The sequence below is a fragment of the Microtus pennsylvanicus genome, chromosome 3 (assembly GCF_037038515.1).
Source record: "Microtus pennsylvanicus isolate mMicPen1 chromosome 3, mMicPen1.hap1, whole genome shotgun sequence".
Lineage (NCBI taxonomy): Eukaryota > Metazoa > Chordata > Mammalia > Rodentia > Cricetidae > Microtus > Microtus pennsylvanicus.
Window position 1 is genome coordinate 69,767,644 of NC_134581.1, and position 22,658 is coordinate 69,790,301.

General features: G+C 45.3%; 1 protein-coding gene across 3 annotated transcripts; it reads left to right on the forward strand.

The window, feature by feature from the left end:
• Positions 1 to 2,623: 2,623 nt before the first annotated feature.
• Positions 2,624 to 22,290, forward strand: Layn (layilin). 3 transcript variants are annotated; one of them, XM_075965935.1, is made up of 8 exons: positions 2,688 to 2,985; positions 3,571 to 3,594; positions 5,633 to 5,930; positions 11,309 to 11,466; positions 15,849 to 15,884; positions 16,782 to 16,865; positions 19,341 to 19,443; positions 21,420 to 22,290. In XM_075965935.1, exons 1-8 carry the CDS (start codon positions 2,901 to 2,903, stop codon positions 21,784 to 21,786), a joined length of 1,155 nt encoding a protein of 384 aa, XP_075822050.1. In that variant the 5' UTR covers positions 2,688 to 2,900; the 3' UTR covers positions 21,787 to 22,290. The 3 variants fall into 3 exon arrangements, with proteins under 3 accessions (XP_075822051.1, XP_075822050.1, XP_075822052.1); XM_075965936.1 differs by lacking the exon at positions 3,571 to 3,594 and having other exon boundaries at positions 2,624 to 2,985; XM_075965937.1 differs by lacking the exons at positions 2,688 to 2,985; positions 3,571 to 3,594; positions 11,309 to 11,466; positions 15,849 to 15,884 and adding an exon at positions 11,815 to 11,820 and having other exon boundaries at positions 5,708 to 5,957; positions 21,420 to 21,915.
• Positions 22,291 to 22,658: the final 368 nt, after the last annotated feature.

Here is a 22,658-nt window from a genome sequence, read left to right on the forward strand (position 1 = left end):
TGTAACTAATAACCTTTGCTCTGATTCAATGTTCATGGGGGTTATTCCTTGCCTAAAGGAAGACAATACACTTCACAGGCCAAGCACTGGTTTACTCTAGGTTTACAGTTCTCAATATATAAACATATTATAGGTTAAGCAGCCATCATCCAAAAGCCTGAAATCAGAAATCCAAAAATTTTTTCTAGTACTGGTATGACACCACAAAGAGAAAATTCTGTACCTGGCCTCATATGGACACATTAAAAGTACAGCAGAAGGTGCTCTTCACACAAGCATGAGAAGCTATATTTGGATTCCCAGCACCTGTAATGCCGGACTTGGTGGCAGGGACTGGAGGACCTGTAGGGGTGGCGCATCTCCCATTGGCCTACTAGTCTAGGCAACTGGTGAGCATGGAGTGTAAACTACGTGCAAAATAAGCAGTGGAGGAAGACACCCAGTGTCAACGTCTTTATATTGCAGAACATTATCTTCAGACTATGTATAGGAAACAAGTTTGCCTTTGACATTGTGTACTATCACCAAAACATGTGTGTGTGTGCGTGTGAACATTCCAAAAGGCAAAACACTCTTAGACCAAGCATTTTAATTGGTGGTCTCTACTTTGAGCTCATCAAGTTGAGAAATGGATCTTGGGTCAAAGAAATTTTACCAAGAAAAATTACACACTGTCTGCCATGCAGTGGTGGCACATGCCTTTATTCCCAGCACTTGGGAGGTGGAGGCAGGCAGATCTCTGTGCATTCAAAACCAGACTTGTCTACAGAGTAAGTTCAGGATAGCCAGGGGTACACAGAGAAACCCTTTCTCAAAAAAAGAAAAGGAAAAAAAAAGAAGAAAGAAAAATTACAACACATTGTGAGTTTTCTTGGCAACTAGTCCTCCCACGGTGATACATCCCTGTGTTACCAGGTATAACAGTTCTTACTGCAACAGTACTGCTTAACAGAGTTCTAAAGCAATTTTTGCTATTGCTCATACAAAGTTCAACTCATGGTCTGATTTCAGGCCACTTAAAGCAGTTCTGTCGCTCACGCTCAAGTCTGTCGACGGACTGAGGCAATCCTGCTCTACATATCACCCTCTTGGAGACACTCAGGGACCAGTAGGATATCTGAGGCTTGCTTCTCTCCAAAATAAAAGACACAAGAGAATGAATAGAACACGAAAGACTTTCCTGCAGTAGGCTCATAAAGTTCTAGCTTATTCTATGAATTAATCAGATCTTGTGGCAGAGAGAAACATAGTCAGCCTCTTCAGCAAGGGGGACTGTACTAGTATAATAAAGGATATGTATCCTGGGAGGTGTGAAGAACTGGGGTCACTACTGCAAGTCACTCAGTTTATTGTGTATGCTAACAAAACCAATATGGACCAAAGTCAGAGTATCATAGGGAGAACTCAAGACACAATTTAACTATGTGAAACAAAGTGGTCATTTCATAAGCTGAAGAAGATCTTGTAATAAGAGAAAAATTATTTAAACTGACATTAAGTCAGATGTAACTGCACACACACACACACACACACACACACACACACACTATTACAAAACTCCAAGAACTATAATGATAATGCCAAAGGTATCATTCCAATGGTACAGAGCATCAGGTACCATTCCGGTGCCATAGCACCACAACAGTTGTTGCCTTGCTGGGATGACCAAGACGTTCTAGGAAGAATAGTAAGCTGTGAGATATTTTTGTCAGAACAGAGGCAAGGGCTGCCTGTCCTGCTCTGTCCCTGCTGTTTCTGCCACTACAAGAGCTCCTGCTACAGTCTCAGCTAGAGCTGCCCGACTACCGTTTGCTTAGAATTGGAGAGGGTGAAGACGGTGGGAGCATCGCCGCTACATTTTTTTTAAGTTTCATTTTTATTTTGTGTTATGAGTGTTTTTCCTGCATGAATAAACACCACATGTGAGTCTGGTGCCCCTTTGGGTCAGAAGAGAGCAGGGGATCCCTTGAAATTGGAGTTACAGGTGATTGTGAGCTACCTACTTGGTTCATAGTTGTTTGACTCTATTGTTCGGATTATTTGAAAACCCGCTTACTACAAGACACAAATATAAACACAGCTTTTGTGAATTTAAAGGGGAGCATCCACTTAGGCTAGGTTGGTTATAGAAGCTTTTGGCGGGTCAGATCATTCTTTCCTAGGGGAGTCATCTTTCTGTCCACCAAAGGCTGAACTCCACAAACCACACCCACCTCTCAGTATATGTCCTATGCAAAGCAAATGGCCTTCTAGCTGAGACTGGAAACACTCCAGCTTCTGGTGGAGGACTCTTAAAAACTCCTGCTCTATCTCCTTTTGTGGAAGCTTCTGTCTGAAGCGCTCCTAGTCAGTATACACTGCCTGCCTCAGAATCCATTCCTCTCTCATCCTGGACTTTTTTTGTCCCAGGAGCAGCCCGAGTCTGAAGCGTACGGAGGTGTGAGTAGGGGTCTTGTCACTTTGGCCCACTTGATAAGAACTGGGTGTAGTGATGAAAGCAAGAGGTGATAGACACTGCACTCTCTTCCTGTTGAGTGGGACTTTCCTCTCTGTTAGATAAACGCAGGACCTCCCTGGGCGGCTCTGTCGGGAGAGCTGGCCCCTTCCGCTGCCTGCTCCCTCCAGTGAGCTAGCAGTTTCTCCAGCCTGGAGCCTGGAGCACCAGACCAGGCCGTCGGGGGCGGGCCAGCCCAAGGGGCTGCCTTCGCCGCAGTGACGTCCCAGGAGGCGGAGGGGCGACCAACTAACGGACTCTGCGCCCTCCCGGACTCCTCCCAGTGCGGGGTCTGTGGGTCCATGGGAGATGCGGCTGCCTTGGTGGCAGTTGCCAGAACGCAGCCGCCTCTTTGCCCATTTCTCTGTCTTAGCCCTGGGGTGTTGGAACGCACTGGAATCCAGCAATGCAGCCGGGACCAGCGCTGCAGGCGGTGTTGTTGGCTGTGCTGCTGGCAGAACCGCGGGGTTCGAAGGGTCGCCTGCTGAGCGGTGAGTGTGCGCCCCGGGAAGAGGGATGGTGCCCGAGCCCCTAGGGTTGACGCGCCCAGTACACCCCAGCTCTTGAGGATTGTCTTCAGGGCCACTGCACCCCTACTCTGTCCTTTCGCGTAGTGAGGGGGTCAGGGATCCCAAGATCCACTCTGGGACCCAGTCTGCCCTTCTGAGTTCTCTGCTTTCAGGGAGCAAATGTGCAGCCAGCTCTGGTTCCTGGGCTGCCCTGGGTATCCTGAAACGCTGGAAGTTCATTCTCGCCCAGGGGTTACCAAGGGGTGAGTGGGAGGATAGCCTGGGTGGGGCAGTAGGCAAACTTGCTCCAGTGAGTGCCCCTTCTCCTGCACCCTTGAGCATTGCTGCTCTGCGCAGTGCCTGGATCCTTCTGGTGGAGGCTGCCAATTCTGGTTCTGTGGGACTGTGGGAAGCCTACCTGTTACTCTTGCTCTCCTCTGAGGGGTTGGTGGCTGGCCTGGAATGGGAGCGCTTGGAGATTAGGAAAGCAGTCTAGTTAGAAGGAACGGAACCAGCCCTGCCAGGCTCCAAGAATGACTCTGCTTCCTTCCTTGTGTGTCACTGCAGCCTCGGACTTGGACCCCAGAGGAGGTACAGTGCTCTGACTTCTTTCTCCTTCCACTCGGTCTGCATGTCTGGGAGAGAGTATATCTTTTTATCAGTTCCCTTTTGGTCAAAGAGGGACGGAGGAAAATGGGAATCTCCACTGTATCCCAGCTTGTGGACCTGATTTAAGGAATCTAACTTTGGTTTCAGGATGGGAATGTGGCTCAGCTCAGCAGAGGAGCAGCCAGGGTTAGAGCTGCATGGCTCTGCACTTGGTGGTGAGGGGAGACCTCCTGCCTGCCCTTCCCCTTCCTGCAAATGAGAAAAGAAAGACACTTCCTGAAGGCAGGGGAACCAGATGGGTCCTTGGATGCCTTCCAGCTCTGGTGCTCCCTGGCACTCACTAGCATGCAGGGGATGTGTGCAGTCATCCTGGGCCATGCAGGAAACCCTATCAAGGTGTTAAGCTTTCTTTTGGCAGTCTGTCCTGGAACGTGGGAATGCTAGAAAAGACAACTCCAGTTTCTGTTGTGCTAGTAGCCAGGTTGGGAGAGGCCAGGGCCCCTCTGCCTTCCTCTGCTAAGCACATTCTCCTTTTCTCTGGATACCTCCCCAGTGAGCAAGGCCAGCTTCTGAGCACTCCTCATCTTCCAGTGAACCATCCTGCTACAGACCTTTTGTTTAGCAGCAACAGCGCCTTTTTAAGGGAAGAGGTACAGAACACTCCCAGCTCCTTGCTCAAGTGTGGAGTTCGGGGAGAATTTAGCACTGTCTGCGGTCTTTTGACCTGTATGCTGGACAAATATTGAAAATAATAAACATTGTCTGGCTCCCTGCAAACAATATTGGGGAAGTTGGAACACTCCAGAAGGCCTGGCAAGAGGCTCAGAAACTAAAATCACTTATGCGTTACTTGGTGGCAGCCATTCGCACCCGAAGCCTACAGTTTGGCTCTTTTATTACAAGGGACTAGTCTCCTTGTTGAAATTTGTCCTTTATTTTGTACACTGAAATCCAGAGTCGAGCTGGCATGTCTGTATTCTCGATATCTAGCACATCAGGCAAGCAGGAATCACCTAATAAATGTCGACTGAACAAAGGGGCGACTGGGCTAGGTTTCAGTTGCAGCAAGACCAGTCATCCAGACACAAGCTAAGGCCGTCTGTGCTGGCGAACAGTTTGCTACTTGCTGCTCAATGGGGTCTCATCCATTTTTCTAAGACTGTCTTCAGTCCTTCAAGTGTCAATCAAATAAGACATGCGCTCCCAGTGCAACCTGAGCCTGTCAGAGAGTGGGGCACCATCAATACAACTCAGTGATCCTGGTATGACTTTATAATCAGATCTGGGTCCTGACTCTGGCAGTGCTGCTGATGGCTTGTATGACAAATCAGTTTCTCTGAGCTTCAGTTCCCTCATTCATGAAGTGGGACACAAATGGTCTTGACATTGGACGACTGTTACGAGAACTAAAGGAGAATAATCTTTGTAAAAATAAAACCTTTACTATAGCTAATGAGATATGGAAAAAGTTCAGAAAACTCTAGCTATTATCTTTCCGTCAGAGATCTGATTATCAGTAGCAGAAAAACCCATGGATGCTCTTAGCTTCTGCTCACACCAGAGACTGAGCAAGTTAATCCCTGCATAGACAGGGAACTTTGCAGTCCATGACTGACTTCAGAATGCTCCTCTTTACTGAAGGAACCCTTAACAGTAACACTTACTCTAAGCCCTCATAATTCCCTGGGACTTCCTAAGGGTATGAATGTCTTATTTATATGCATTAGGTGAAGTCATAAATATTTACCTATTCTCTTTAAAACACAGAAACATCTTCAGCAATCTGCCCTGAAACAAAAATATAGATGCCCTACACAATACAGGCACAAGAGTTTAAAGTCACTGCTACTTTGTGTTGGAAAGAATATTAATTTTCGCTAGAAAGCCTGAGTGATAAGAATCCACAGATGAACCATCTGAATTCCTGCCCAGAGACAGGTTCATTCAGATGTGTCTACGTACATATGCTCTGGTACACTTTCTTGGGGCACTGAAACAGGTTGCCTTCTTTTTTCCCTAGGGCAGCTGGTCTGCTGGGGAGGGACTCGGAGACCTTGCTACAAAGTCATTTACTTTCCTGAGGCTTTTCAAAGACTGAACTTTGAGGAAGCCAAAGAAGCCTGCAGGAGAGATGGGGGACAGCTAGTCAGTATCGAAACAGAAGATGAGCAGAGACTGATAGAAAAGTTCATTGAAAACCTCCTGGCATCTGATGGTGATTTCTGGATTGGCCTCAGGAGGCTGGAGGAGAAGCAGGGCAACAACACGGCCTGCCAAGACCTTTATGCTTGGACAGATGGAAGCACATCACAATTTAGGTAAGTGTGTGACTCCCACAGCAGCTGGTTCCCTTGAACGTAGCTCAGAAAAGAGTCAAGCAGGACCCACAGTCAGATGCATGAGAAGGTCTGCCAGTAACAACAGAATGGCCACAGATCCGAGCAGTATGGCAAAGATGGAGAACTCACCCTTGACTTGGTCCCAAAGTGCCCTGTTCAGGTAGGCGAGTCCCAGCAGCCCTTTTTAAATAGCACACCATGCTTGGCACCTATGGTTCTGGCTCTCTGGCCCGTGGAGCTAAGACTGTGTACCTTGAGAAACTGAAGGAGCATAAAGATAGGGCCAGGGTAGGACTCTAGACCACAGGGAATCAGGATAAGGGCAAAAACCCATCTTACTCTACGGACTGACCAAGGGTGGAGAGTGAAGAAAACTACAGTTTGTAGAAAGCTCCTCAACTCACAGCATCAAGATACTGATAATCACTCACATCCCACCATGTCCCGTGATGCTGTCATCATCGCTTCCTAAAAACTACAGAAACATGGACAGACACTTCAAAAATATCAACATTGCAAGGCAAATATGGAAAGGGAACAATCTACCAAAAAGTTAATCTTTGTATGATAAAGAGTTGTAAATCGATTTAAATACATAGGTGATAAAATACAAAGGCCTCAAAGACAAAAAGACAAACGACCTAAATGAGAGCTCACAATGAAGAAAATCAAATTTACTATGCAATTATATGGGAAAATGTATAATCACTATCAAAATCATAAAGATTAAAAGGTGGTTTGTCTGGGCTACAGAGATGCCTCAGTAGTTAAGAGCGCTGGCTGCTCTTGCAGAGGACCCAGGTTTAGTTCTCAGTACCCACATGGCAGCTCACAATTGTCTTTTATCTCCAATTCCAGAGGGGTTTTACTCCCTCTTCTGGACTATGAAGGCACTGCATGCACATGGTACACAGACATGCAAGCAGTCAAAACGCTCATATGTATAAAATAAATAGATATTTTCTTAAAATATTTATTTATTTATTATGTATACAATATTATGTCTGTGTGTATGTCTGCAGGCCAGAAGAGGGCACCAGACCCCATTACAGATGGTTGTGAGCCACCATGTGGTTGACTGGGAATTGAACTCAGGACCTTTGGAAGAGCAGTCAAAATGCTCTTAACCTCTGAGCCATCTATCCAGCCCCCATAAATAGATATTTTTAAAATGATAGTTTATCTGTTACATTAATGCAGCATGCCAGCTCTCACTTTACTGGATTATACTTATAAGATCTCATCTTCATATAAGTTGTAGAAGAAACTCCTCTGACATTCTTACAGGCTTTTCTTCCTGAAAGAAATTTTGAAAGAGGAAGTTCAGAGAAGGAAATATATCTCCCATCTCTGAAGATGATCTTAGATCCACACTGACACTTACTGACATCCCACCTTTACTGTCCCTACACAACATACCCTACCCCTGCTGCCGGTCTCAATGACTGACTTTGCAGCATAATCAGACAGTCATCTCTCAAGAGCATGAGGCTCTAGTCAACTTGTACTTCTCAGCCTGGACTTTCTTGTTGACTTTCAAAAGTAGGACGTGAACATGAAGATATTCCCCAGCACATAACTGGAAGGCATTAACATACCTCCTCCTAATATAGAGTATATAACCTCCTGCCTAGATACTGACAGCTCTTCTTGTCTTGCCATGTGGTAACTAACCATGGCTCGTGGCTTGATTAAATCCTTGCTATGTCTCCTAACAGCAGTGTTCCTCTCTGGAAACTAAGTACATGCAAACTCCCAGATCATAGCATTGCAGAAATGAGAAGTACAAACTCCACAAGTGACAATGGGGTCCAATGGAGGAACTGCTGCTCTTATCCCTTGGCCCCAGGCCCATGTATTCTACTCTTAGAGATACAGAGTAGTGGAACTTGTTGCTTAAAAGTATACACTGCTACCTGGAGAATGACATCCATCTCCAAAGTTCAATTACTTTGAGGCTGATGCTTCAGCTATCTTTTCAACAAGCTCTTCCAAGAGTCAAGCTGGTAGCTTTGGGATGGGGTCAAATGTAATCTGAAAAGGACTTCCCAAGACCATGGGGCTAGTTTTATACCTTCATTGCTACATTGGTCTTTTGCCTGATGAGACTGTATTTGGGGTCTTACTTTGATAGATAAAATACTATCTACACCTTTGGGTAGTGGATCTGACTAAAACCCTGAGGCAGAAAAGGCAAACTTAATGCCCAGATTATATCTATTTCTACCAAAATGAGCAACTGTCCTTTTCAGGGTCGTGTAGCTAACTTACCAAGTATCATGTTGGTCTCCGTAATTACCAGTGTTATCCTATCTCCTTCTCAACCTTCCCTCCCTTTGTTGGTGCTATCATTGCCAGACCATCTCTGGCGTCACCTGGGATGTCTCAGGTTGGGATTAGCATCAATCTTAATATTGGTTTCTACTGCTGGAAGGCTGGATATTTGTTGGTAGTCACAGCCAGATCAGTCTCGCTGTGTGCAATCCAAACTGTTGAGCCCATGCAGAGCCTCCACGATTATTGTTCTTATTTATCTATTGAGCTGCTATGGGTGTGGCTGAGAACAACTGGTTGGCATCATTTGGCTCATTCATTTCCGTCTCCCTGGTTGTCTAGTGCCAATTCTGTCCCTGCTGGGCGTATCACATGAGACACAATTCTCTGACTTCGTGATCACTTCTTTATCTCTCTTCACTTCGTTCTGTCCAAGATGTCATTATCTCCTATCTTCATCCTTTTTCTTTTACATTCTTACTGGTTGGCTGTGCATCTTTGTTTCCCCCAAGTTTCACATGTTTTACCCTCCAGAAACTTCCTCTTACTTATAAAGTGTCCAGTGAGATATACTAACTAGAGTTCCAGCCAGTGGGAGGTAGTCCCCTCACCACTGGCTTTCAAGGCCATCTCCTGGTGCAGCTGCAGTGAAGCTTGTAGTCATCTCAGCTTGTTTGACCTAACTTAGACCCAGTATTGAGCTGACTGTATCAATTAGTCACAAAGGAGTCTTCCACACACGGGGCGTGAGCTGAGGAAGAAGCGCTGGTACAACTGTGAGCTTATTTGGTGCAATTGGCACAGTGGTCAGCAGTATAAAGGGCCAGTATGATCTTCTTCACGATTCATAGGCAATTCAGGTATTATAACCGGTGTGAGGAAAAAATCAAAATAAGGCAAAACCATAAATGTATACTGTTATCTGTTTTCAATGAATGTAAACTGTTCCATGGTCTCTTGAATGTGTTCCCCAGATCTGCATACTTCTCTACGAAGATATCACTACAGAACAGCAGCCACATTAGGTTCTACAAGGTTGAGTGTGGGCTCCTCTTGTATAATCCTTTAGGGTCTGGGTTTTGCAGGACAGGCAGAGATGTAATGGGAGACAACACTGTGCACTGTCAGGTATTGAAGGCACCACTGCCTCCTGCCATCTACCTCTAGATAAGATGCTGTGCTGAGGGGAATGCAGGCTCAGAGGTTATGCTTGGGGTTCTATACTATGATAGCCTAAGGAGTCAATGTGGAACTATACCAACTACTAGCCAGGCCTATTCAGAGGCCCTGGGTTCCATCGTCAGCAAGCCCTAAAAATGGGGTTGTTGAGACACACTGGCATATAATGTGATCCTTCTGACTCCAGAGGTAGAAGCTTCAGGTTCATGTTTGGTCTCAGCTGGCTAAAGGCCCACCTGGAAGAGCTACACTAGACCTTGCCTCACAACAACAACTGAAGAATTAGAGCCAATTAATATATATCCATATATTTACATATATAATATTTTGGAACTGGGCCAATGACACTGGTTAGACCCACTGTGAGCTGACTAATTGATTACCTTGTCCCAATGTGCCCCGACTCCAATGTGTGGCTTTCAGGTCATCAATGACCATTTATAAGCGATGTTTAACAAATCTAGCAATATTTAGACATACCCCCCTTCCCAAGTGTATGGTTATTTGGTTAAATAGCCAAAGGTCCTTCTGGAGAAAGAACAGAAGAAATTGTTATCATAGACACCTGCCACAGCATCATAGGATTTTCCTTCTAGGCATCTGGCCTCTCCCCTTATCTGTGAGTTATGAGACTGAAAACTGGCTCAAGTCCAAAAATATTATTCTAGGAATCAATCTCTCTCTCTCTCCCCCTGCCTCCCTGTCCCTCTCTGAGATGAAGTAACATGAACCCATAAAGCTTTGGGGAGGGGGGGCCGGTTGTGCTGGAGTTAACTAATTAGCACAAAGCCCAGTCTCCACCAAGACCCCTCCCAGATGTTCATGCATAATATCCAGAGTTTTATCATATATTCAGCTGTTGTCCAGAAAACACTTTCAACACAGTAGGTGCAACAAAGGATCTTCCTTTTAGCAGACTGTAGCCCAGGACTAACACAAAGTCATACTGTGGTGTTACCAGGCATGTCTCTTAGCCAACCCTCCTGAAGAGAGGCTTGAGAAAACATGAACAGAGCAGCAGCGTCTAGATAAATAGTCTGAGAGTTGGAGCTAGATCCTAGCCCTGGGCAGAAGCAGATCAATACTCAGGCAAACCACAAAGCCCAGACCTCAATTGGCAGATGGGGTAAGTGCTTACAAACTTCTCCTCAGTGGGCTCCAAGACCTTCTCCTGGTCCCCATATAGGCAACAAGGTGGCAGCACTACCCAGTCCCAGGGACTACTGGATGGTAAAGCTAAACCTGCTATGAACCCTTACAAGGAGCTAAAGAAGCGAAAGGAAGATACCTCAGAGGGGTGTATTTCCTTGATCCTATGCAAAGGATTTGAAAACTAACCAAGACCAAGATGGCCTCCTGTCCCCTTTCCCAGCCCGTCTCCTACTTTGGCAGCCTCTAAATTTTAGGATATCCCTTTCAGATTCTTCACCTTCTCGTCCATCATCTGGGGCTGGTGTGGCAGAGGTATCCATTGGAAAGTAGCAAGATGGAAGCAAGGAGAGCTTTGAGAGAGAGATGCCATATCTCTCCTCAGTATGTATAATTTCTGAAAAGATATGCCCAACTAGCACAAAGCCAAAAAAGAAGGCAAGCATTAAGATCTTCCAGACTAGCTCTGTGCTAGCTGCTATTTCTCATAATTATTTCACAGACATAAGAGCATAATATATTCCTCCCTGCAAAGAGGTTGTGGCAAATGTCAGATGATTGATTGTGACAGCCACGCTGGATCAACAGCATGTGCCTACTTGCTGGCAGTGCTTCAATTCTTCCTTCTCTCTGCATCGTGCTCTGAAGCAGAATCTGACACTTGCGGGTCAATGGAACCTCACGAGAAAGTAGGGACATGGAAGTCTTAGGGTGTGTTTCTCCAGTTATCTCCATTGTCCTTCCTTTCCCTTCAGGAACTGGTATGTGGATGAGCCGTCCTGTGGCAGCGAGGTCTGCGTGGTCATGTACCATCAGCCGTCAGCACCACCCGGCATCGGGGGCTCATACATGTTCCAGTGGAATGATGACCGGTGCAACATGAAGAACAATTTCATTTGCAAATATGCTGATGGTAACGAAACTTTTCCCCCAGTTATATGGCTAAGTTTCCAACCTCTTTCCCCATTTCAAAAACAGCTGCTGGTACCAAGAACTTAGTCTGTGCTCCCTGAGAAAGCTTATTGCAAATGTCAGCAACACTAAACTTTGAGAATTCTTATAAATGGAAATGTGAATGCACTTCCTCCCTGAGAAACAGTTCTAGTAAAGGAGAGGGAAAAGGAGGGATGGTAGGGAAAAGGTTCTAATTTACTTAGGATGAAAAGCAATACTTATGTGAACATGTGATAAAGGCCTCTGCTGTGAACAGGCACAAACTCACTCATTCCATGTGTGTTTGGCTGTGGGAGCCAGGAATAAGCTGAGGGTTACTTCTGCAAGTCCTCTGGCAGCCACATGAGATTATGTCCTGAAATCTAAGGCAACATAATAATGACCAGAAAAGGCAAAATACCCCAACTTCACTGGCATGCTTAGACAGCGGGCACTTTGATGAAGAAGTTTAAAAGTCTCTAGCCACCCACCTCTAGATTTGCCTTGCAAATTCAACTTGCATTTGCTTCCAGATCTGCAAAGAGTTGGAACTGGCAAAAAAACTCTACAGTCTCGCTCTACTGAGTTCCTAGAATCCTTTATTAAAATTGACTCAGAATTAAACTCATTCTTGATGTGTCCCTGAAGTTTCTCACTTCCCTGAAGCCAACTGCTTGGGCCCAACTCCACAGCCTTTCCCGACAGGGGCAGAATGACTTGTTAGTTTTATCTGTTATAATTCGGGACTAAATACTATTGCCATTTTTAGCTGCTTGAACTACGATATCCTCTGGTGGCAAGTTTGTGCTGAAAGATGTTTTTCCTCGCCCATTCTATCCTTAGATGAACTCTTCTCTGTGCCCTGTCTTTCCCACATATGCAGTTGCCCAGGGAGAGGGAGTCTGCAGAGACCTGAACTGGCTCCGCAGACCACCTTCTCAGAGCAGTGAAGGAAAGCGCTGGTTATACACAGATTTTTCATCTTCTGTCGTTTTTGTTTATTAGAGTCTATTAACTTTATGGTTTAAGTGTTTGCACATTTTTTAAAAACATAATTCTTTATTGACTCTGAAAATTTCACATCATGCACTTCAATCCTGCTCACCTCCCAGTCCTTCCATATCCACCTCTCACCCCTGCACTATGCTTCCCCCAAATTAATTCAAAACAAAACAAAAACCCACCTCACCCCTCCATCTTCCCAACACCTCTTCATTCGTCCTAGTGTGATGTGACGTGCCACACAGTACACCCTTTCGTCCAACCAGCCCGGCCTGCAAAATGTTCATCACAGCCAGTGTATGCTGGTGTGCTGTGTTCACGGCCAGTGTGCGCCGGTGTGCTGTGTTCACGGCCAGTGTGCACTGATGTGCTGTGTTCACGGCCAGTGTGCGCTGGTGTGCTGTGTTCACGGCCAGTGTGCACCGATGTGCTGTGTTCACGGCCAGTGTGCACTGGTGTGCTGTGTTCACGGCCAGTGTGCACCGATGTGCTGTGTTCACGGCCAGTGTATGCTGGTGTGCTGTGTTCACGGCCAGTGTGCGCTGGTGTGCTGTGTTCACGGCCAGTGTGCGCTGGTGTGCTGTGTTCACGGCCAGTGTGCACTGGTGTGCTGTGTTCACGGCCAGTGTGCACCGATGTGCTGTGTTCACGGCCAGTGTGCGCTGGTGTGCTGTGTTCACGGCCAGTGTGCGCTGGTGTGCTGTGTTCACGGCCAGTGTGCACTGGTGTGCTGTGTTCACGGCCAGTGTGCACCGATGTGCTGTGTTCACGGCCAGTGTGCACTGGTGTGCTGTGTTCACGGCCAGTGTGCGCTGGTGTGCTGTGTTCACGGCCAGTGTGCACTGGTGTGCTGTGTTCACGGCCAGTGTGCACCGATGTGCTGTGTTCACGGCCAGTGTGCACCGATGTGCTGTGTTCACGGCCAGTGTGCGCTGGTGTGCTGTGTTCACGACCAGTGTGCGCTGGTGTGCTGTGTTCACGGCCAGTGTATGCTGGTGTGCTGTGTTCACGGCCAGTGTGCGCTGGTGTGCTGTGTTCACGACCAGTGTGCACCGATGTGCTGTGTTCACGGCCAGTGTGCGCTGGTGTGCTGTGTTCACGGCCAGTGTGCACTGGTTTGCTGTGTTCACGGCCAGTGTGCGCTGGTGTGCTGTGTTCACGGCCAGTGTGCACTGGTTTGCTGTGTTCACGGCCAGTGTGCGCTGGTGTGCTGTGTTCACGGCCAGTGTGCGCTGGTGTGCTGTGTTCACGGCCAGTGTGCACCGATGTGCTGTGTTCACGGGCAGTGTGCGCTGGTGTGCTGTGTTCACGGCCAGTGTGCACCGATGTGCTGTGTTCACGGCCAGTGTATGCTGGTGTGCTGTGTTCACGGCCAGTGTGCGCTGGTGTGCTGTGTTCACGGCCAGTTGCACCGATGTGCTGTGCACGGCCACGGCCAGTGTGCGCTGGTGTGCTGTGTTCATGGCCAGTGTGCACTGGTGTGCTGTGTTCACGGCCAGTGTATGCTGGTGTGCTGTGTTCACGGCCAGTGTGCGCTGGTGTGCTGTGTTCACGGCCAGTGTGCGCTGGTGTGCTGTGTTCACGGCCAGTGTATGCTGGTGTGCTGTGTTCACGGCCAGTGTGCGCTGGTGTGCTGTGTTCATGGCCAGTGTGCACCGATGTGCTGTGTTCACGACCAGTGTGCGCTGGTGTGCTGTGTTCACGGCCAGTATGCGCTGGTGTGCTATGTTCACAGCCAGTGTGCACTGATATGCTGCTCGCTGGTGTGCTGTGTTCACGGCCAGTGTGCGCTGATATGCTGCACACTGATGTGCTGTGTTCACGGCCAGTGTGCACTGATGTGCTGCACACTGATGTGCTGTGTTCACGGCCAGTGTGCACTGATATGCTGCGCACTGATGTGCCGTGCACACGGTCAAGTGTCAATGGTCAGAACTACAGGAGATCAGTGTCTATGGGAATCACAGGGTGTCAGAAGATAAGCCACAGAGTTAGATTCATCCACATCTGTTGTTTTATCTTTACTAAATAGCACAATTATGTCTGCTTATGGTTTTAATTTTTATTTAGATTTATTTAGTTGAAATTCCTTTCAGCTAACTATTAGCTATAAAAAAATTTATTTTTATTTATTTATTATATATACTGCATTCTGCACCAGATCTCATTACAGATGGTTGTGAGACACCGTGTGGTTGCTGGGAATTGAACTCAGGACCTTCAGAAAAACAGGCAGTGCTCTTAACCTCTGAGCCATCAGCTATAAAATTTAAGCAGGTTTTTTATTCCCTTATTTTAGTTTTTCTGTGTACAAAGTAAGAATAGTAATAAGGCCCCCTTATAAGCCTGTTATCAAAATAGTTTTTATATAACACTTAAGATGATTTCTAGGATTGTAGGCATTATGTGGGTAAGTTTGAAAGTAAATAGACAGACTTATATCATGCCTATACACACATATGCAAGAAAGAAGATAAGGGCTGGAGAGCTGCTCAGAGGTTAAGAGCACTGACAGCTCTTCCAGAGGTCCTGAGTTCAATTCCCAGCCACCACATATACATGGTGGCTCACAAGCATCTGTAATGAGATCTGGCACCCTCTTCTGGTGTTCAGGGATAATACAGGCAGAACACTATACATAATAAATCTTAAGGAGGGGAAATAAAAAAGAAAGTTTAAGCATTACTTCCATTTCTGAATGAAATTCCTGATATCTGGGCCTGAAAACTATAATCTCTAAAACCTCCAGGATCCTATGCATCCCAGGCATCTGATACTCAGTGCTAATACCAGGTCATCCAACAGCAAAAACATTTGCCGTAAGTTGTCTGTGACATAAAGCTCTTAGGAATGTTTTAAGCATCACAAGGCTAATCACCGTCTCTGCCTTGAAACTGGGCAATCCCTCAACCACTTCCACTTCCTGCAGACCAAGTGTTTGTTGCTCTCTGAAATGTCCTCAGTAGGAAGTGATAAAATATCTTGGACCACTTTAAGACCATCTCAGCCAGGACTGCAGTGGGGGAGTAGGGATCAATGCTGAGCAGCTCCTTGCTGATAAGGTGGAGTTTGTATAACAACACACGGGATCTCAATATACTATTTTTGTGTGCATTTAGAAAGCCTAATATTAAAGTTCTTAAATACTTTTTAAAACAGCACTGAAGAGTAAAGCTGAAGAAAGGCTAATATTCATGTACAATTAACTCTTTGTCTTAGGCAACCTACCTCTGGTATCCGATAATAATAATAATTAATAAGGTGATAATAAACGGAGTTATTAGAATTAGATGCCACACTAGCTGGTTTCATTCAGATGGAGGAAAACGTAACTATTGTTTTTGTTTCTTTCTGCTACAGAGAAACCAAGTACAACACCTTCTATAAGGCTTGGAGGTAAGTCTATCCTGTGAGATTTGGGTTCATTGGGATCATTTCACAGTCCCATCCATAGATTTAAAGCAATGCCTTTAGAGCAGATTACTCAGCAGAAGACCACTGGCGTTTACCCAAGCAACAGGGACAGATGTCTATCACCTCCCATTGAGGCTTCCAGCTCATCATGCTTACTCTCTGCCCACTGTTACCTATACTGGTCAAAACGGAAAAGTAATAGTTTGAAAATTACATTTTGGATGTTTATTCTTATTATTGATATAAAGGGAGTAATTTAATCTAATGAAGTAAGAAATGAGCCCAGCTGATTATTTATGGTCCTACCAGTAAGCCATTGTACCTCCCCTTATGTACTTCAGTCCTTTATATTGCTTGTTGGCTGTTTTGGTGCCTGATCATGGGCAAAGTTTGCACCAAAAATATGAAGACATAATGGGGAGATGGCTCAGTGGCCGAAGTGCTCACTGTGCACGCTCAAGGATCTGAGTTAGAACTCCAGGATCCATGTCTACAAGCTTGGCACAGTGATATGTACCTCTGACCCCATCACTGGGGAGACAGAGACAGGGTCTACCTGCGAGCTAATCTACCTGAATCTGCAAGCTCCACATTTAGAGAGACTTTCAAAATACAAGGTGAAGAACATAGTGGAAGACACCTGATGTCAACCTCTAGCTTATGTACACACACACACCACACAGATACATATTTTTGCACACACACAATGAAGACAAACCTCTAGTGCAACAAATTCCAACATTACTGTGTGTGTCAGTGGCATTGGTCAAATCACTACTGTTTTCTTGCATCCCCGCTACATGTGTCAAAGGACCCCAGGGCATGCCTGGACTATAGCACCTTTCCTCAAGTTCTCAAGTCCCTATGTATCTCTCTCAGGTGAAGCAACTGAGCCAGCAACACCAGCACTTCCAGAAGAAACACAGAAAGAAGACACCAAAGAAACATTTAAAGAAAGCAGAGGTACTTGGGAAGGATGATGGGACTCGTGTGACTAGAAATCACCTACTTTCTTCTGCATACAGTTCCTTAAAAAGTGAAAATAGGCAAAGATCTGTGACGTTGCAAGCACTGTATGAAATGCTGGGTTTCACCAATGAAATATGCAATGGGCGTATCCTAAGATGACCGAAACTAGGCAGGAGGTGGCGGGTCCTGCCTGTTTCCAAGACTTGGGAACTTACCTGACCATGGGAAGTGGGATAAGCTAGGGACTGAGAGAAAGGATGTAGAAAAACGAGAGAATTAACCCAAGCCATAATATATGTCATCTGGGACCAACATTCATCTGTAAACCAAACTGAGGAAATGGGAAGGATAAACATCTAGAAGTCTGCATCACTTTTAAAAGGTAAAGGAAAGTCCGGGGTGATGAACTGGACTGCTAATGAGCTTTGAACCTCACTCTCACCAAGAGTTTCAAAAGGGAAATCTGGGGTTTTGTCACTGGGCAACTTAACTTAAAAAAAAATCCTCTGTGTTTCAGTTTAATCATTTAGTATTTTTCATATCTAGCTGACAGTATTATCAGTTTCATAAAGTAAAATGTAATGTTTCCCTGCAATTCAGTTCTGACACTGAGGGTCTATGCAGTCTCCCCACAAAGCTTAAAGACACCTTCCATACCTCTCACATCAGACAGACATCCAGACGGACATCAGTCACGGGTCTCACAGTCCTCAGACCGCCCACACTCATGTTCAACTGGCTACACATCCAGTAGTGCCCACCAGCCCTGCCAGGTTCTGTAACTCACAAGAACTCACAGAGTTTAGGAGTACAGTGTCTGTACATCTTATTACACATGATCCAAGTTGGGAACAGCCAAACAAAGACACATCCAGGGCAAGGTCTGGAAAGGTTTCAGATGGGGTCTTCTGTGTCTTCTCCCAGTGGAATCAGGACTATCAACCTCTTTGCTACAATTTGACTATAAAATATCTTCTGAATGCTCATGTATTGAATGTTTAGTCCCCAGGTGGTAGTGCTATATGGAAAATTCTGGAAACTTTAGGGTTTGGGTCATAGCTGGAGGAAGTGGGTCACCCGGAGCATGCCTGTGAAGCTAATACATAGTGCCTGGTATGTTCTTTTTTCTCTGCGTCCTGTTCACCATGATGTACACAGCCACCTCCTCTGACATGTTTGCTCATCTCCATAATTCCGTCTGACGTCATGGAGCCAGTTATGAAACCCAGAGCTGAAATCATCTTTCCGTCTTTAAGTCGTTCTTTTGGATAGCTTGCTCACAGCTTCACAAACGCCAACACTATACTTCTCCCGGCACACTGACATGTTACCCACCCAGGAAGCTCCATCAGGCTTTGGCGTCCGGAGGTTTTGTTGGGTTTCATTACCTAAGCAGGGTAGAGGTCAGGGGGTGTTTCTCCAAAGGAGAATTCTGGTCAAAGCTCCAGTCTGTGGTCACCTGGTATTAACAGCCCCCATTCTAATAAATCTCCTTGCCATAAACTCTGTAGTGTTTGAGAGGCTCATGAATAAAAACTCAATCCTATTTCTTAGAGAATTTCAAGGATTTGGAGCCTCTCTACCAAGGACCAGGGATAGAGGCTAGTAAAATTCTTTATTGTCCAATAGATGAATTGTGAAAATATCTTAAAAAGAGAATAAATCCAAAGTGGGTGACATTTGTAAAATTATAATGGTATTTTAAATGAATTCTCCATTTTCTGAGAGTGTTTGCTGTTTTTGATGATTGTCAGGTCTCTATCCTCACAGGAAGTGGGGGAGTGACAGGATCTGGATGATCAGGAGCCTTGAGTCAGTCGAAGCAGAAGGGTTAGTTAGTCGCTGGCCCTTGATTTCTCTCACAGCCCCTAAAGGGAGAGCCATGTCCGTTCTGTGTCAGAGACTACAGGGTTCAGAAAAGAGGACCCCTAAGTGTTCTCCACGGCACTCCGGCACTCAGGGACCTAGCTGAAGCTGCTGGGCCTCAACCAGCTGGGAAGGTCTGATGGACAACTTTATTGTGATCCTTCTCTTTTCTGCAAATGACACTGAGACTCTGGTTTGATCTTTTCACTCGCTCTTCCCACTCCAGTCTTGCGAAGTTCTGTGACTGCCCCTGGAGGCAAAGACATCCACACCGCCCCCACCAAGACCTGTTTCACTAAGAAGTACATAGAAAAGGAAGATAGCTTTACTCTGAAAAAAAATTATAAAACATGATCTTCCAATATTCGCCAGACTCCAAACTTTAAACTTGTTTACAGTATCACTTAGATTAACAGGTCATGTAGAAAATGCTCATCTGTTGAAACTAGGGACTCTGCTAGCTAGGCAACTTCATCTGTTTCCTACATGTGCTGCTTGCAAGATTCTATTGATTGTGCTGTTAACGCTTGCTTTGAAACAAAACGTACAGAGAGACAGAAAAAGAGATCACCAGGGCTAATATATACTTTTTTTCTTTTTCAGAGGCTACTTTGAATCTTGCCTACATCCTAATCCCCAGCATTCCCCTTTTCCTCCTACTAGTGGTCACTTCAGCTGCGTGTTGGATTTGGATCTGTAGGAGGAGGCAAGTAGAACTTTCATCATGAAAACCTTCGCTCCCCTCTGCATTGAGACTTGGAGGTTGCCCAGGTGATGTCATTAAAAGCCATGCAAACTCCAAGAGAAGGATCAGTGCAGACTGAGAGTAAACGCCGGCTGACTCGAGACTCTAGGTGCACAGCAGACAAGCAGCAAGCGTTTGTGCTAGGCTGTGATTAAGCTAGTGGTCCTGTATCCTTTGCTTCCTGTGTGTGTGGAAGGTAAAACAGTGTTATTCACTTCCTCTGTAGCCATGCATCACCCAGCAAAGCACTCTCCGAAATGGAGGTCCTCGTTCCAAAAATGTCTATTGAGTAAGGAATGACTAATGGACCACATGAAAACTGTGTGTTCCAGAGCATTCTGGGAAGCATCTGACACAAAGCCAGTCCATTCAGAATGAATCAGCCAAATTCTTTTTAACTGATTTTTCTTTTATTGATTTCAAAAGTACATTGCTGCAAAGCAGCTAAACCAGGCAGCACAGCCAGCCTCTGTATGTCATCTGGGTCGTGTGCTCACATACTTTAGGTGCATGCAACTGTCCTTGGTTACACTTTTGTCCCCCTTCATCATGGTCTACATACAAAAAGGCGGGCAGTCTCACTTTTCAGAAGGAAAATCAAGGCCCAACTTAAGTCAGTATCACTTTGATGAGCAATTTGAAATAAATTTGTAAAATTTCAATGCAGAACCTATTCCTTTTAAAAATTCCCTTAAATGGGCTGGAGAGATGGCTCAGTGGTTAAGAGCATCGCCTGCTCTTCCAAAGGTCCTGAGTTCAATTCCCAGCAACCACATGGTGGCTCACAACCATCCGTAATAGGGTCTGGTGCCCTCTTCTGGCCTGCAGGCATACACACAGACAGAACACTGTATACGTAATAAATAAATAAAATATTAAAAAAAAGCAAAAAAAAAAATTCCCTTAAAGGGTTACTATGGTATTAAAGAATGAATACACACATAATAAGCATATATTTATTGAACACTCAAAAGTATTAGCCATTGCTATAGTCATTTTGTTAGTAATTCTCTTGAATTTAAAATAGAATTCAGTTAAACAATTATAGATACATTTTTTTCCAATGGTTTACACTGCAGTTGGTTCTTCAAATGTATTTATTTGATAAATGTAGGATTTATTTTATAAATATAGGATTGGAGAATTATAGCTTTCTTCCCAAATCGTTTTCATTTTCTCTCTCTCTCTTTCTATCTCTCTCTCCCTCTCTCTCTCTCCTTCCTCCTTTTTCTCTTTTTAATTATTTCCTGTCTTCATTTTTTTTGAAACAGTCCTCGGGATCAACCCAGGGCTTTCCACATGCCAGACAAGTAACATTTAGCTTTATCCCCAGTCCTTTAAACAATATTTTTTAAGTGCAGCAAACAAAATGCATTGGTAGAAAAATGAAGCAATTATACCACTACATAGTTTAGCAAAAATATTTCCCAAAATGAACCATTTCTTTATTAACGATTCTTAATGGTAGGTATAATTATAATTTTGAAGTACAGGTGAGTATAAAATATTTCAAAGCAAGTATAATAACTGATATGATATAGGAACATGATTTCTGTTGGTGATAGAGTCAATATTATTAATCCTACCCTTGTTACTTAAACTTTTAATGGTAGAATAGAAATAGACTAGAAATAGTAATAGCGAATTTTACGTAGAAATGAGATGTTTAGTATAATTTTCTTCTCCCATTGCTTTCTGGCCCCACATTCTCAAGGGAGTCCTGGAACCCAAGCTAGTGACAGTGAATGGCAGATGTAGGATCACTATGACAACACTCTCCTAGGCTGTCTCCTACCCAACCCACAAAACCTATAGGTGAAATTAAGTTGTAGAAGTAGGTCACTTCCTGAGGCTACTTCCTCCCGCTTCATTAGTCACAGGAATATATACTCTCAGTACCCTGGGCACAAAGACTCAGTCTGGTTCTCTTCTTCTAGGAAACGAGAGCAGCCAGACCCTACCACAAAGGAGCAACACACCATTTGGCCCACTCCTCACCGAGAAAACAGCCCCAACCTAGATGTTTACAATGTCATCAGAAAACAAAGTGAAGCCGATTTAGCTGAGCCCCGGCCAGACCTGAAGAACAGCTCATTTCGGGTGTGTTCTGGTGAAGCCACTCCCGACGATGACGATGTAACTTGTGACTACGATAACATGGCTGTGAACCCTTCAGAAAGTGGGTTTATGACTCTGGCAAGTATGGAGAGTGGATTTGTGACCAATGACATTTATGAGTTCTCCCCTGACAGAATGGGGAGGAGCAAGGAGAGTGGCTGGGTAGAAAATGAAATATATTACTGAGACATATGGGGAAAACTGGCAAAAATGAGAAAAGAGAAGCAAAAGCATCCTATTTCTCACAAGGAAAATGTTCAGAAAGTTGATGAAAATGCTCATATCTGGTCTTAGGATAAACACAGAAGCTCCACAAGTTCCTACTGGGTCCCCAAGTTCTGGTTGTATCCCTTATTCCAGGGCCTCACCCAGCTCAGCCTGTGAGAAGGCACCTTGCCCCGGGGCTGCCATACAGCAGACCCTCAGCATCCTTCAGCCAGTGGGCTTCAACAGATCGTCAAGGGCTGGCACTTTCAATGGTCAGGATGAAGGAGCTTAGAAAGCCCACCTCTAGGTTCTGTTCTCCTTGCTCTCTACACCAGCAGCACATGTAATCACAAAAAGGCAGAGACTGAGGGATCTTCTCAAGGCCTGGGTATGGAAGCCCCAAGCTGATCTGCACATCAACAATTCTCATATCTGCCCCCCACCCCACATAAAATCCAATAAAAAGCAGGAAGCAGAATGTTAGTCAGTGTGTGTCTACAGTCCTTCCTCTGCATGTAGCCTCAGGGGACTTTTTTATTTTTTTTATTCTCCTGACATCTAAACTTGGAAAAACCCAACTTGGAAATCCTTTAGTAAGTAAAAATGAAGTCCGTGTTTGCTTCAGCGTTCCTTGTTCTCCTGGCTCAGACAGTCTGTGTTGTCTGGGGATGGGGTGGGAGGGGGGGGGACAGCACTGGAGACTGACTGTGTAGGCAGAAAGACTGGTGAAAGAAGCAGACATAATAAAGAGAAGAGGCAGGCTCCTCACCACAGAGAAGGCAGTCACAGGCAACAGAGGGAGAAATCTGGAATAGACCCCATTGTGTTCGACTCAAAGAGAAAACAGTGGT